The 17,348-nt window shown below is 44.9% G+C and overlaps 1 protein-coding gene across 2 annotated transcripts in view; it reads left to right on the top strand.

The window, feature by feature from the left end:
- LOC124802826 overlaps positions 1-17,348 on the top strand; it is a 361,534-nt gene that overhangs the window by 338,351 nt on the left and 5,835 nt on the right. Inside the window, exon 5 of one of the 2 annotated variants that reach the window (XM_047263832.1) lies at positions 14,904-15,309. In XM_047263832.1, coding sequence (XP_047119788.1) covers positions 14,904-15,309 — 406 coding nt within the window. Of the gene's footprint in view, positions 1-14,900; positions 15,310-17,348 lie in introns of both variants that reach the window. The other variant, XM_047263831.1, reaches the window with a different exon arrangement.

The following is a 17,348-nucleotide window of genomic DNA, read 5'->3' as shown; positions in this document are numbered from 1 at the left end:
ACCTACCGCTTCTTCTTTCATGCAAGTAGCGGAAGATATACAGCAACAATCTGTTATTTAGTCTTTGTTTTATAGCGTGAGTTTGTTAAGGAATCGTTTAGGGTGTGTTCCAGAAGGAATACTCAGAATTCAGGGATATGACGGTATCAGCCATCCGAAACAAATAGTCTAGTAATCATAGGCTCTAAAATAGATACCTTCAGAGCTAAAAGTACTTGTTCATCTTCGCTACTGTGAAACAAATCTCTTCTACTGCACGTTTTTTCACTCTTCTGACTTGTTTTGATGTGATCCACTACGACTTACTCTCCTGTGCAGAAGGAATACTCAGTATTCGGGGATATGACGGGATCAACCATCCGAAACAAATAGCCTAGTAATCATAGGCTCTAAAATAGATACCTTCAGAGCTAAAAGTACTTGTTCATCTTCGCTACTGTGAAACAAATCTCTTCTACTGCACGTTTTTTCACTCTTCTGACTTGTTTTGATGTGATCCGCTACGACTTACTCTCCCGTGCCAACCTTTTCATCTCAGGATAGTACTTGAAACCTACGTCCTTAATTATTTGCTGGATGTATTCCAATCTCTGTCTTCCTCTACAGTTTTTACCCTCTACAGCTCCTTCTAGTACCATGGATGTTATTGCCTGATGTCTTAACAGATGTCCTTTCATCTTGTCCCTTCTTCTGGTCAGTGGTTTCCATATATTCCTTTCCTCACCGATTCTTCCTGATCAGGTTTTTCCACAAAACATGCTTCACTGTCATACGAGCTGTGTTCCAAACATAGATCGTCATAAATTTCTTGTTCATGTTACAGCGTATGTTCGATACAAGTAGACTTCTCTTAGCCAGGAATGCCCTTTTTGGCTGTGCTAGTCTGCTTTTAGGAATGCCCTTTTTGGCTGTGCTAATCTGCTTTTTTGCTCCGTCCGTTATGGGTTATTTTACTGCCTAAGTAGCAGAATTCTTTAGCTTCAGCTGCTTCCGACCGCCAATTCCGATGTTACGTTTCTCGGTATTCTCGTTTCTGTTACTTAACATTACTCTCTTCTTCAGTTTACTCTCAATTCATATTCTGTACTCATTAAAATGTTCGTTTCATTCAACACATCCTGTAATTGTTCTTCACATTCACTCAAGACAGAAATGTCACCAGCAAATCTTATCATTGTTATCATTTCACCATGGACTTTAATGCAAGTGCGGAAGCTTTCTTTTGTTGCCGTCATTGCTTCTGCGATGTAGCGGCTGAACAATAGGGTCTAAAGACTTCATCCCCGTCTTAAACCCTTTTTAATACGAGCACTTCGTTCTCGGTTTTCTATTATTACTTTTCCTCTTGGATCTTGTAGATACTGTGTATTATCCGTCTTTCCTATAACTGACCTCTATTTTTCTCAGTATTTCGTACATCCGGCATCATTTTACATTGTCGAACGCTTTTCCAGATCGAAGACCTACGAGCACTTTTTCAGTAGAACTGATTTGTTTCACAATAGTGGAGACGAACGAGTGCTCATTGTATGGACTTTTGAGTTCATGTCCACTAGATTTTGTTGCTTGTAATGGTCGTCACTGTCACATCCCTGAATACTGACCATTCTTCCTACACTTCGGTAGGTTTAATGCAGGTTATTAAGATTTTAGGTCAATAATGACGTTTCGTTGTAGGAAATCTAACTTCTGTACATTTCACTTCGCATAATGTTATTGCGCCTGTCTTTTTATAGTATTCGGATACATTTTGCTGTGGCTCAGTCTAATTCAATGGAAGAAAAAGAATAGAGAAAGAAGAAGTTTCTGATATGACTAGGAATTGGATACAAGACCTAATCTCGTTCTCTCCCTCCCTCTGTCCATCTCCTCTTCCCCCTTTATTTGCCCAACTCCTCTTCCTTTCGCCTCTCTCTGTCAGTCACCTCCTCGTCCTCTCTATCCATCCCTTCACTCTCTCTCTCTGTCTCTCTCTCTCTCCCTCTCTCTTCACCTCTTCCTGTCCCCTCTCTATGTCGATCTCCTCCGTCCCATTTTCTGTGTCCACTTCCTCCCATCCCTCAGTGCATCGTTTCTTCACTATCTGTGACCATGACCCTTGTTTATTGTCACTGCAGATTTGGATTTCTAGTAATATTCTAATCATACCACCAGTAAGCCATAAATACAGGTTTCCTGTTTGCTAACAACGTTAACCTGAGTCGAAACAAGGCCCCGGGAGTAGACAACATTCCATTATAACTACTGACAGCCTTGGGAGAACCAGTCCTGACAAAACTCTACCATCTGGTGAGCAAGATGTATGAGACAGGCGAAATACCCTCAGACTTCAAGAAGCATATAATAATTCCAATCCCAAAGAAAGCAGGCGTTGACAGCTGTCAAAATTACCGAACTATCAGTTTAATAAGTCACAGCTGCAAAATACTAACGCGAATTCCTTACAGACGAATGGAAACACTGGTAGAAGCCGACCTCGGGGAAGATCAGTTTGGATTCCGCAGAAATGTTGGAACACGTGAGGCAATACTGATCCTACGACTTATCTTAGAAAATAGATTAAGGAAAGGCAAACCAACATTTCTAGCATTTGTAGACTTAGAGAAAGCTTTTGACAATGTTGGCTGGAATACTCTCTTTCAAATTCTAAAGGTGGCAGGGGTAAAACACAGGGAGCGAAAGGCTATTTACAATTTGTACAGAAACCAGATGGCAGTTACAAGAGTCGAGGGGCATGAAAGGGAAGCAGCGGTTGGGAAGGGAGTGAGCCAGGGTTGTAGCCTGTCCCCGATGTTATTCAATCTGTATATTGAGCAAGCAGTAAAGGAAACAAAAGAAAAATTCGGAATAGGTATTAAAGTCCATGGAGAAGAAATAAAAACTTTGAGGTTCGCCGATGACATTGTAATTCTGTCAGAGACAGCAAAGGACTTGGAAGATCAGTTGAACGGAAAGGACAGTGTCTTGAAAGGAGGATATAAGATGAACATCAACAAAAGCAATACGAGGATAATGGAATGTAGTCGCATTAAGTCGGGTGATGCTGAGGGAATTAGATTAGGAAATGAGACACTTAAAGTAGTAAAGGAGTTTTGCTATTTGGGGAGCAAAATAACTGATGATGTCCGAAGTAGAGAGGATATAAAATGTAAATTGGCAATGGCAAGGAAAGCGTTTCTGAAGAAGAGAAATTTTGTAACATCGACTATAGATTTAAGTGTCAGGAAGTCGTTTCTGAAGGTATTTGTATGGAGTGTAGCTATGTATGGAAGTGAAACATGGACGATAAATAGTTTGGAAAAGAAGAGAATAGAAGCTTTCGAAATGTGGTGCTACAGAAGAATGCTGAAGATTAGATGGGTAGATCACGTAACTAATGAGGTGGTATTGAATAGAATTGGGGAGAAGAAGAGTTTGTGGCACAACTTGACAAGAAGAAGGGACCGGTTTGTAAGACATGTTCTGAGGCATCAAGGGATCACATATTTAGCATTGGAGGGCAGCGTGGAGGGTAAAAATCGTAGAGGGAGACCAAGAGATGAATACACTAAGCAGATTCAGAAGGATGTAGGTTGCAGTAGGTACTGGGAGATGAAGAACCTTGCACAGGATAGAGTATCATGGAGAGATGCATCAAACCAGTCCCAGGACTGAAGCAACAACAACAACAACGTTAACGTTTAGTACAGTAACATGTGAAGGTCTGAAGTAAATAGGAAAGGTACATCTTGAGATTTTTGGTAACAATGTTTTCACACACACACACACACACACACATATATATATATATATATATATATATATATATATATATATATATATATATATATATATATATATATATATATGATCAAAAACATCCGGACACCCCCCCCCCCCAAAACATACGTTTTTCATATTAGGTGCATTTTACTGCCACCTACTGCCAGGTTCTCCATTTCAGCGACCGCAGTAGTCATTAGACATCGTGAGAGAGCAGAATGGGGCGCACTGTGGAACTTACGGACTTCGAATGTGGTCAGGTGATGGGGTGTCACTTGTTTCATACGTCTGTACGTGAGATTTCCACACTCCTAAACATCCCTAGGTCCACTGTTTCCCATGTGATAGTGAAATGGAAACGTGAAGGGACACGTACAGCACAAAAGCATACAGGGCGACCTCGTCTGTTGACTGACGGAGACAGTCGACAATGAAGATGGTCCTAATGTGTAATAGGCAGACATCTATCCAGACCATCACACAGGAATTCCAAACTATATCAGGATCCACTGCAAGTACTATGACAGTGAGGCGAGAGGTGAGAAAACTTGAATTTCGTGGTCGAGAGGCTGCTCATAAGCCACACATCATGCCGGTAAATGCCAAACGACGCCTCGCTTGGTGTAAGGAGAGTAAACATTGGATGATTGAATAGCGGAAAAGCGTTGTGTGGAGTGACGAATCACGGTACACAATGTGGCGATCCGATGGCAGGGTGTGGGTATGGCGAATGCTTGGTGAACGTCATCTGCCAACGTGCGTAGTGCCAACAGTAAAATTCGGTCAAAACTTCGAAGCAGTCGCTACAGAAATTTCGAATATTAAGGGTTTTAAGCAAAGCAATATTTACATTTTATGACGTTTCCCGTTTTATTAGATATTACATATAACAAGATGGCTTTGCAAAAGGTATATAAAACCACGTGGGTAATGTAATTAAATGTTGCGCCAAAATTTCGCAGCAATCCGTGAGGAGCTTCCAGAGATTTCAGATTGTGAAGAGAACGAACATCTACGTTTATACTTACGTTGGAAGTGTTGATGTTCCTAATCGCAAATCTCCGAAAGTTTTTCACCGAATGCCTTGAAATTTTAAGGTAGCGTTGCATTAGAATACGTGCGTTTTATATACCTATTTTTAATTTATGGTATATATAATTTTTATAAATTTAATAATACGGAAATATTACAAAAATCTAAAAATTTTTCATAAAGGTATACATGTTTTCAACTTAGGACCATACAGCCAACCGGTTGCAAATAACTGTTTGGTACATTGACCTCGGTTTCGACACGTGCTATGAGTGTCTTTATCAGAATGAAAAAAAAGCAGTGGTCCGAATTTAGAGCAGCTATACCCAAGTCAAAAACAAAATAAATCGTTCCAGCCTTTGCCACATGTGCCTAGCTAGGATTAATATCAGACAGTTTCATGTCGATTCTAGCTCGACGCACATGGCAAAGAGTGGAACGCTTTATTTTATTTTTGACCTGAGCATAGCTGCTCTAAATTCGGACCATTGCTTTTTTGAAATTTAATTTTACGATTTATCATAATTTCGTTCAGTTGAAGGTATTCGTAGCATGGGTCTAAACCAAGGTCAATGTACCAAATAGATAGGGTTGATAGAAGAGATAGAGAGGATCCAACGGAGAGCAGCGCGCTTCGTTGCAGGATCATTTAGTAATCGCGAAAGCGTTACGGAGATGATAGATAAACTCCAGTGGATGACTCTGCAGGAGAGACGCTCAGTAGCTCGGTACGGGCTTTTGTTAAAGTTTCGAGAACATACCTTCACCGAGGAGTCAAGCAGTATATTACTCCCTCCTACGTATATCTCACGAAGAGACCATGAGGATAAAATCAGAGGGATTGGAGCCCACACAGAAGCATACCGACAACCTTTCTTTCCGCGAACAATACGAGACTGGAATAGAAGGGAGAACCGATAGAGGTACTCGGGGTACCCTCCGCCACACACCGTCAGGTGTTTTGCGGAGTATGGATGTAGATATAGATGTAGAACAGTAATTTGCAAGTGGTTGACTGTATGATCCTGTGTTGAAACTAGCATACCGTCGCTGAGTAACAGCGATGTTACTGTTCTTCAAAGTAGTCACCAGCATTGTGTAGAACCCGTTGCCAGCGATGTGGAAGGCGTAGTATAGTATACCGTTAGCAGAGCCTGTTCTGTTGCTGGTGCGAATGAAGTGGTCTACCGCCTGTCGAATCTCTGGAACAGTTCTGAAGCGAATCCCTCGAAATGGTTCCTTCATCTTTGAAATCAAATCAAAGTCATATGAAATTTTTAAGTCTGGGGAGTAGGGTGAATGGTATAGTACTTCCCAGTCCCATCGACCGAACAGAGCAGCCATAACTTGCGCTGTATGCGCCCGCGCACTGTCGTGCAAAATGATGGGTGGGCTGCGCAGAAAGTTTAGCCACTTTTTTCGCAAAGCTGGTCGCAGGTGTTGCTCCAAAAACGAATAGTAAGTCTGTGAATTGACGGTCTCTCGTTGAGAAACGTAATGCGTTAGGGTAACACCGTCACAGTCGTACGCGGGAATCACCATAACTTTCACCATACTGGGGCTCTGACGCACATTCGACTTTTGGGGCTACCCATAATGACGCCATTCGTTGGATTGGCGTTTCAGTTTCGGCTCGTATGATGTGGCCCACGTCTCATTAAGTGTTACGATACGGCGTAAGAAAGCCTCTCCTTCGCGCTCATAGCTCTCCAAGTGCGTGTGACCAGCGTCGTAACGTATCCATTTCTACATTTCGGTCAAATCATGCGGAACCCATCGTGATGCAATTTTTCGCATGCCCAGGCGTTCCTTCGGGATGCGAAGCACAAGCATATGCGCTAATCTGGTTTCGTGGGCGAGCTCACGAATCGTATGGCGCCAATCACTGTCCACTAATGCGGCAACAGCATGCACTTCTTCCTCAGAGACGCTAGGACGACCAGACCTATGCATGTCTGCCACAGCTTGCCGACCTTCGTTGAAGGCTTTAACCAATGTGCCACTGTTCTGCACGGCAATGCCGATTCCCGCACGCCTGTTGAAGACCTTGATGACACTGTCTTGCTGTACAACCTCTGCCACATTCAATCTTGATCCAACTCCGTCATGTTTCGAAAACAGAGTGACACCGCCCGTCCCATGTCACCGGGTGGTCCATTGATCGTGACCGGGCCAAATATCTCACGAAATAAGCGTCAATCGAAAAAACTACAAAGGACGAAACTTGTCTAGCTTGAAGGGGGAAACCAGATGGCGCTATGGTTGGCCCGCTACATGGCGCTGCCATAGGTCAAACGGATATCAACTGCGTTTTTTTTAAATAGGAACCCTCATTTTTATTACATATTCGTGTAGTACGTAAAGAAATATGAATGTTTTAGTTGGACCACTTTTTTCCCTTTGTGATAGATGGCGCTGTAATAGTCACAAACATACGGTTTTTTAAATTAAAATACAGAACGTAGGAACGTTTGAACATTTTATTTCGGTTGTTCCAATGTGATACATGTACCTTTGTGAACTTACCATTTCTGAGAACGCATGCTGTTACAGCGTGATTACCTGTAAATACCACATTAATGCAATAAATGTTCAAAATGATTTCCGTCAACCTCATTGTATTTGGCATATGTGTAACGACATTCCTCCCAACAGCGCACATGCATTGACAGTGCGCTGACGCATGTTGTCAGGCGTTGTCGATGGATCACGATAGCAAATATCCTCCAACTGTCCCCACAGAAAGAAATCCGGGGACGTCAGATCCGGTGAACGTGCGGGCCATGGTGTGGTGCTTCGACGACCAATCCACCTGTCATGAAATATGCTATTCAATACCGCTTCAACCGCACGCGAGCTATGTGCCGGACATCCAACATGTTGGAAGTACATCGCCATTCTGTCATGCAGTGAAACATCTTGTAGTAACATCGGTAGAACATTACGTATGAAATCAGCATACATTTAGATTGCCATCGATAAAATGGGGGCCAATTATCCTTCCTCCCATAATGCCGCACCATACATTAACCCTCCAAGGTCGCTGATCTTCCACTTGTCGCAGCCATGGTGGATTTTCCGTTGCCCAATAGTGCATATTATGCCGGTTTACTTTACCGCTGTTGATGAATGACGCTTCGTCGCTAAATAGAACGCATGCAAAAAAAAATCGTCATCGCCCTGTAATTCCTCTTGTGCCCAGTGAAAGAACTGTACACGACGTTCAAAGTGGTCGCCATGCAATTCCTGGTGCATAGAAATATAAAAATGTAGCATTCTCAACACCGACGTTTTTGAGATTCCCGATTCTCGCGCAATTTGTCTGCTACTGATTTGCGGATTAGCCGCTAGAGCAGCTAAAACACCTACTTGCTGGTCGTGGTTGATGTTTCACATGTGGCTGAACACTTCCTGTTTCCTTAGATAACGTAACTGTCCGGCGAACGGTCCGGACACTTGGATGATGTCGTCCAGGATGCCGAGCAGCATATATAGCACACGCCCGTTGGGCATTTTGATCACAATAGCCATACATAAGCACGATACCGACCCTTTCCCCGATTGGTAAACGGTCCATTTTAACACGGGTAACGTATCACGAAGCAAATACCGTCCGCACTGGCGGAATGTTACGTGATACCACGTACTTATACGTTTGTGACTATTACAGCGCCATCTATCACATAGCGAAAAACTGGTCGAACTATAACATTCATATTTCTTTACGTACTACCCGAATATGTAATAAAAAATGGGGGTTCCTATTTAAAAAGAAACGCGGTTGACTTCCGTTTGAGCTATGGCAGCGCCTTCTAGCGGGCCAACCATAGCGCTGTCTGGTTTCCCCCTTCAAGCTACACGAGTTTCGTTCTTTGCAGTTTTTTCGTTTCAGGTTTATTCCGTGAGATATTTGGCCCTGCCACTATTAATGGACCACCCTGTATATATGTACTGTGTGTGTGTGTGTCTGTGTGTGTGTGTGTGTGTGTGTGTGTGTGTGTGTGTGTTTTAAAGAAGTAGGAACCTAAAAAACGGCCATATTATAATTCACCTTTGCGTCAAAAGTTCGAATCAATCGGTCAAGAAATTTCGAATATTAAGGATTTTGAGGAAAGCAATTATTTACATTATATGACGTCTCCCCTTTTGTTAGATGCGTATTGCATATTTGCAAGATGGCTTTGCAGGAGGTATATAAAACCTCGTGGGTATTGTAATTCAATGGAGCACCAGAATTTCGAAGCAGTCCGTGAAGAGCTTCCCGAGATTTGAGAGTCTGAAGAGAACGAACATCTACGATTATACTTGCGTTGGAACTGTTGATGTTCCTAATCAAAAATCTCCTAAAGTTTTTCTCCGAATGCTTTGAAATTTTGAGGTAGCGTTGCTTTAGAATACGTGGGTGTTTTATATACATATTTGTAATACATGTAATATATAATTTTCACAAATTTAATAATAGGGAAATATTACAAAAATCTAAAAATGTTTCACATAGGCATATATGTTTTTAACATGGGACAGTGCAGTGAACCGGTTGCAAATTACATTGAACTAGGTTTCGAAACGTGCTATGAGTGTTTTCATCACAATGAAATTATGATAAACCGTAATTTGGGAAACAGCAATGGTCCGAATTTAGAGCACCTATGCCCAAGTCAAAAATAAAATAAATCGTTCCAGCCTTTGCCATATGTGCCTAGCTAGGATCAATATCAGACAGTTTGATGTCGATTCTAGGTAGACACACATGGCAATGAGTGGAACGCTTTATTTTATTTTTGACCTGAGCATAGCTGCTCTAAATTAGGACCATTGATTTTTCGCAATGTCATTTTACGATTTATCATAATTTCATACATATGAAGGTACTCGTAGCACGTGTCGAAACCAAGGTCAATGTACCAAACAGTAATTTACAGTATGATCCTGTGTTGAAACTAGCATACGGTTGCTGCCGCAAAGGTGAATTCTAATATGGGCGCCTTTTTGGGTACCTACTTCTTTAACATACACTTTCACACACACACACACACACACACACACACACACACACACACACACACACACACACATATATATATATATATATATATATATATATATATATATATATATATATATATATACTACGTGATCAAAAGCATCCTGACACCTGCTGTTGGTAAATGACGCTTCGTCGCTAAATGGAAGGCGTGAAAAAAATCTGTCATCGTCCCGTAATTTCTCTTGTGCCCAGTGGCAGAACTGTACACGACGTTCAAAGTCGTCGCCATGCAATTCCTTGTGTATAGAAATATGGTACGGGTGCAATCGATGTTGATGTAGCATTCTCAACACCTACGTTTTTGAGATTCCCGATTCTCGCGTAATTTGTCTGCTACTAATGTGCGGATTAGCCGCGACAGTAGCTAAAACACCTACTTGGGCATCACCATTTGTTGCAGGTCCTGGTTGACGTTTCACATGTGGCTGAACACGTACTGTTTCCTTAAATAACGTAAATATCCGGCGAACGGTCCGGACACTTGGATGATGTCGTCCAGGACACCGAGCAGCATACAAAAAGAAAAAAAAAAGAAAAAAAACGCAGTTGATATCCGTTTCACCTATGGCAGTGCCATCTAGCGGGGCAACCATACCACCATCTTGATTCCCCCTTCAAGGTAGACGAGTTTCGTTCTTTGTAGTTTTTTTTTTTTTGTTTGATGGTTATTTCGTGAGATATTTGGCCCGGTCACTATCAATGGACCACCCGGAAGAAAGAAATTCAGATGATAAACGGGTATTCATTGGACGAATGTACACTCCTGGAAACTGAAATAAGAACACCGTGAATTCATCGTCCCAGGAAGGGGAAACTTTATTGACACATTCCTGGGGTCAGATACATCACATGATCACACTGACAGAACCACAGGCACATAGACACAGGCAACAGAGCATGCACAATGTCGGCACTAGTACAGTGTATATCCACCTTTCGCAGCAATGCAGGCTGCTATTCTCCCATGGAGACGATCGTAGAGATGCTGGATGTAGTCCTGTGGAACGGCTTGCCATGCCATTTCCACCTGGCGCCTCAGTTGGACCAGCGTTCGTGCTGGACGTGCAGACCGCGTGAGACGACGCTTCAACCAGTCCCAAACATGCTCAACGGGGGACAGATCCGGAGATCTTGCTGGCCAGGGTAGTTGACTTACACCTTCTAGAGCACGTTGGGTGCACGGGATACATGCGGACGTGCGTTGTCCTGTTGGAACAGCAAGTTCCCTTGCCGGTCTAGGAATGGTAGATGACGGTTTGGATGTACCGTGCACTATTCAGTGTCCCCTCGACGATCACCAGTGGTGTACGGCCAGTGTAGGAGATCGCTCCCCACACCATGATGCCGGGTGTTGGCCCTGTGTGCCTCGGTCGTATGCAGTCCTGATTGTGGCGCTCACCTGCACGGCGCCAAACACGCATACGACCATCATTGGCACCAAGGCAGAAGCGACTCTCATCGCTGAAGACGACACGTCTCCATTCGTCCCTCCATTCACGCCTGTCGCGACACCACTGGAGGCGGGCTGCACGATGTTGGGGCGTGAGCGGAAGACGGCCTAACGGTGTGCGGGACCGTAGCCCAGCTTCATGGAGACGGTTGCGAATGGTCCTCGCCGATACCCCAGGAGCAACAGTGTCCCTAATTTGCTGGGAAGTGGCGGTGCGGTCCCCTACGGCACTGCGTAGGATCCTACGGTCTTGGCGTGCATCCGTGCGTCGCTGCGGTCCGGTCCCAGGTCGACGGGCACGTGCACCTTCCACCGACCACTGGCGACAACATCGATGTACTGTGGAGACCTCACGCCCCACGTGTTGAGCAATTCGGCGGTACGTCCACCCGGCCTCCCGCATGCCCACTATACGCCCTCGCTCAAAGTCCGTCAACTGCACATACGGTTCACGTCCACGCTGTCGCGGCATGCTACCAGTGTTAAAGACTGCGATGGAGCTCCGTATGCCACGGCAAACTGGCTGACACTGACGGCGGCGGTGCACAAATGCTGCGCAGCTAGCGCCATTCGACGGCCAACACCGCGGTTCCTGGTGTGTCCGCTGTGCCGTGCGTGTGATCATTGCTTGTACAGCCCTCTCGCAGTGTCTGGAGCAAGAATGGTGGATCTGACACACCGGTGTCAATGTGTTCTTTTTTCCATTTCCAGGAGTGTATTTTACTAGAACTAACATGTGATTACATTTTCACGGAATTTGGGTGCATAGATCCTGAGAAAGCAGTACCCAGAACAACCATCTCTGGCCGTAATAACGGCCCTGATACGCCTGGGCATTGAGTCAAACAGAGTTTGGATGGCGTGCAAAGGTACAGCTGCCCATGCAGCTTCAGCACGATGCCACACTTGATCAAGAGTTGTGACCGGCGTATTGTAACGAGCCGGTTGTTCGGCCACATTGACCAGACGTTTTCAGTTGGTGAGAGATCTGGAGAATGTGCTGGACAGGGCAGCAGTCGAACATTTTCTGTAGCCAGAATGCCCGTACAGGACCTGCAGCATGCGGTCGTGCATTATCTTAACTAACCTAAGGACAGCACACACATCCATGCCCGAAACAGGATTCGAACCTGCGACCGTAGTGATCGCACGGTTCCAGACTGTACCGCTTACAACCGCTCGGCCACCCTCGCCAGCAATAAAGGGTAGAGCCACGGGTATTAACACATTTTAAATGTAACTTTCACTGTTCAAAATGCCGTCAATGCGAACAAGAAGTGACCGAGACGTGTAACCAATGGCACCCCATACCATCACGCCGGGTGATACGCCAGTATGGCGATGACGAATACACGCTCCCAATGTGCGGTCACCGCCATGTCGCCAAACACGGATGCTACCATCATGATGCTGTAAACAGAACCTGGATTCATCCAAAAAATGACGTTTTGCCATTCGTGCACCCAGGTTCGTCGTCGAGTACACCATCGCAGGCGCTCCCGTCTGTGATTCAGCGTCAGGGGTAACCGCACCCATGGTCTCCGAGCTGATAGTCCATACTGCTGGAAACGTCGTCGAACTGTTCGTGCAGATGGTTGTTGTCTTGCAAACGCCCTCATCTGTTGACTCAGGGATCGAGACGTGGCTGCACGATCCATTACAGCCATGCGGAAAAGATGCCTGTCATCTCGACTGCTAGTGATACGAGGCCGTTGGGATCCAGCATGGCGGTCCGTATTACCCTCCTGAACCCACCGATTCCATATTCTGCTAACAGTCATTGGATCTCGACCAACGCGAGCAGCAATGTCGCGATACGATAAACCGCAATCCCAATAGGCTACAATCCGACTTTTATCAAAGTCGGAAACGTGATGGTACGCATTTCTCCTCCTTACACGAGGCATCACAACAACGTTTCACCAGGCAAAGCTGGTCAACTGCTGTTTGCGTATGAGAAATCGGTTGGAAACTTTCCTCATGTCAGGACGTTGTAGGTGTCGCCACCGGCGCCAACCTTGTGTAAATGCTCTGAAAAGCTAATCATTTGCATATCATAGCATCTTCTTCCTGTCGGTTAAATTTCACGTCTGTAGCATGTCATCTTCGTAATGAGCAATTTAAAGGGGCCAGTAGTGTATTTTGCTCTCCAAATAGCAAAACTCGTTTAGTACTTTAAGTGTCTCATTTCCTAATCTAATTCCCTCAGCATCACCCGACTTAACTCGACTACATTCCATCATCCTCTTTTTGCTTTTTTTAATGTTCATCTTATACCCTCCTTTCAAGACTGTCCATTCCGTTCAACTGCGCTTCCAAGTCCTTTGCTGTCTCTGACAGAATTACGATGTCATCGGCCAACCTCAAGGTGTTTATTTCCTCTGCATGGAATTTAGTACCCAATCCGAATTTTTCTTTTGTTTCCTTCACAGCTTGCTCAATATACAGATTGAATAACATCGGGGAGAGGCTACAACCCTGTCTCACTAACTTCCCAACTCTGCTTCCCTTTCATGCCCCTCGACTCTTATAACTGACATCTGGTTTACTGTACAAATTGTGAATAGCCTTTCGCTCCCTGCATTTTACCAGTGCCACCTTCAGAATTTGAAAGAGAGTATTCCAGTCAAGATTATCAAAAGCTTTCTCTAAGTCTACAAACGCTAGAAACGTAGGTTTGCCTTTCCTTAATCTATTTTGTGAGATAAGTCGTAGCGTCAGTATTGCCTGACGATTTGTAACATTGCTTCGGAATTCAAACTGGTCTTCCCCAAGTTCGGCTTCTACCAGTTTTTCCGTTCGTCTGTAAAGAATTCGGGTTAGTATTTTTCAGCCTTGATTTATTAAAATAATAGTTCGGTAATTTTTACATCTGTCACTACCTGCTTTCTTTGGGATTGGAATTATGGTATTCTTCTTGAAGTCTGAGGGTATTTCACCTGTCTCATACATCTTGCCCACCAGATGGTAGAGTTTTGTCAGGGCTGGCTCTCCCAAGGCTGTTAGTAGTTCTAATGAAATGTTGTCTGCTCTCGGGGTCTTGTTTCGACAGGTCTTTCAGTGCTCTGTCAAACTCTTCACACAGTATCGTATTTCCCATTTCGTCTTCATCTACATCCATTCCATTTCCATAATATTGTCTTCAAGTACATCGCCCTTGTATAGACCCTCTATATACTCCTTTGTGATTTCCCTTCTTTGCTCAGAACTGGGTTTCCATCAAAGCTCTTGCCTAATCCCGGGGCCTTATTTCGAACTCTACACGCAGTATCATATCTCCCCTTTGGTCTTCATCGACATCCTCTTCCATTTCCATAATATTGTCCTCAAGTACATCGCCCTTGTATAGACAATCTATATACTCCTTCCACCTTTCTACTTTCCCTTCTTTGCTTAGAACTGGGTTTCCACGTTAAAGAAGTTGGTACCTGGAAAAAAGGGTTATAAGATTGAACGTTGTGTGTAATTTCGAAGTTATCGGACCAGAACTTTTGCACGCTGACGATTTGGAACAGACGGACATCTACAGTTTTATTTAAATATACGCGGGCGCCTACTGTGGCTATCAGCTCGTTGCAGCAGCGCCGCGGCCTGCGTCTGTGCCCGCAGCAGGACGAGCGCAGCGTGCGGCCGCTGCCGGCGCTGGAGGAAGGCCTCTCCGGGCTGAACCGGTCGCGGCTGGCGCTGCTGCTGCCGGTGACGGCGTCGCTGGCGCCGCGCGTGCGCGTGCGCTGCGTGGCCAGCATCGGCGCCGTCTACTGGCAGAGCGCCGAGAAGAGCGCCGCCGTCGTCGCGCCGGGCCAGCACCGCCAGCAGCCGCCGCACGAGTCCGCGGGCTCCGGCGACTGGACCGGCCTCGCCTCCGGCTCCGACGACGACTCCGACGACGCGGACGCCGACGCCGAGCTCGAGGAGCAGTCCGAGGAGCGCCAGCACCTGCTGCACGGCAGGGGGCACCACCAGCACAGCGTGGTCGCCGCCGCCGCCACCGCCGCCCCCGCCGACGTCCGCCACGCCGGTGAGCTGCCCACAATACAGGTCCAGCTGCTGCACTGGCCGCCGAATACGGGGTCGCCAGCTGATAAAACTTTGACAAGTTTAAACGCACCCAAAACCTCTCAGACAAACAGAAGCTAAACGATGTCAAAGTTATCGTAAGGAGGGCTACGCGTGAAGCGCTCAGTGAATTCGAAAGTAAAACCCTATGTACCGACTTGACAGAAAATCCTAGGAAGTTCTGGTCTTACTTTAAATCAGTAAGTGGCTCGAAACAGCATATCCAGACACTCCGGGATGATGATGGCATTGAAACAGAAGATGACACGCTAAAGCTGAAATACTAAACACCTTTTTCCAAAGCTGTTTCACAGAGGAAGACCGCACTGCAGTTCCTTCTCTAAATCCTCGCACAAACGGAAAAATGGCTGACATCGAAATAAGTGTCCAAGGAATAGAAGAGCAACTGGAATCACTCAGCAGAGGAAAGTCCACTGGACCTGACGGGATACCAGTTCGATTCTACACAGAGTACGCGAAAGAACTTGCCCCCCTTCCAACAGCCGTGTACCGCAAGTCTCTAGAGGAACAGAAGGTTCCAAATGATTGGAAAAGAGCACAGGTAGTCCCAGTCTTGAAGAAGGGTCGTCGAGCAGACGCGCAAAACTATAGACCTATATCTCTGACGCCGATCTGTTGTAGAATTTTAGAACATGTTTTCTGCTCGCGTATCATGTCATTTCTGGAAACCCAGAGTCTACTCTGTAGGGATCAACATGGATTCCGGAAACAGCGATCGTGTGACACCCAATTTGCTTTATTTGTTCGTGAGACCCAGAAAATATTACATACAGGCTCCCAGGTAGATGCTATTTTCATTGACTTCCGGAAGGCGTTCGATAGAGTTCCGCACTGTCGCCCGATAAACAAAGCAAGAGCCTATGGGGTATCAGACCAGCTGTGTGGCTGGATTGAAGAGTTTTTAGCAAACAGAACACAGCATGTTGTTCTCAATGGAGAGACGTCTACAGACGTTAAAGTAACCTCTGGCGTGCCACAGAGGAATGTTATGGGACCCTTGCTTTTCACAATATACCGGTCGATCAAAAAGCCAGTATAAATTTGAAAACTGAATAAATCACGGAATAATGTAGATAGAGAGGTACAAAGTGACACACATGCTTGGAGTGACGTGGGGCTTTATTAGAACCAAAAAAAAAAAATACAAAAGTTCAAAAAATGTCCGACAGTTCGCGCTTCATCTGATCAGAATAGCAATAATTAGAATAACAAAGTAAGACAAAGCAAAGATGATGGTCTTTATAGGAAATGCTCAATATGTCCACCATAATTCCTCAACAATAGCTCTAGTCGAGGAATAATGTTGTGAACAGCACTGTAAAGCATGTCCAGAGTTATGGTCAGGTATTGGCGTAGGATGTTGTCTTTCAGCATCCCTAGAGACGTCGGTCGATCACGATGCACTTGTGACTTCAGGTAACCCCAAAGCCAATAATCGTATGGACTGATGTCTGTGGACCTGGGAGGCCAAGCATGACGAAAGTGGCGGATGAGCACACGATCATCACCAAACGACGCGCTCAAGAGATCTTTCACGTGCCATCTGTCGGACATTTTGTGAACTTTGTTTTTTTTTTTTTGTTCTAATAAAACCCCATGTCATTCCAAGCACGAGTGTCGATTTTTACCTCTCTATCTACATTATTCCGAGGTTTATTTTCAAATTTATACTGACTTTTTGATCACCCTGTATATAAATGACCTAGTAGATAGTGTCGGAAGTGTCGGAAGTTCCATACGGCTTTTAGCGGATGATGCTGTAGTATACAGAAAGGTGCAGCATTAGAAAATTGCAGCGAAATGCAGGAAGATCTACAGCGGATAGGCACTTGGTGCAGGGAGTGGCAAGTGACACTTAATATAGACGAATGTAATGTATTACGAATACATAGAAAGAAGGATCCTTTATTGTATGTTTATATGATACCGGAACAAACACTGATAGCAGTTACTTCTGTAAAATATCTGGGAGTATGCGTA

This window comes from Schistocerca piceifrons, chromosome 6 (genome assembly GCF_021461385.2).
Source record: "Schistocerca piceifrons isolate TAMUIC-IGC-003096 chromosome 6, iqSchPice1.1, whole genome shotgun sequence".
Classification (NCBI taxonomy): domain Eukaryota; kingdom Metazoa; phylum Arthropoda; class Insecta; order Orthoptera; family Acrididae; genus Schistocerca; species Schistocerca piceifrons.
This window is presented reverse-complemented; position numbering and strand designations above follow the sequence as displayed.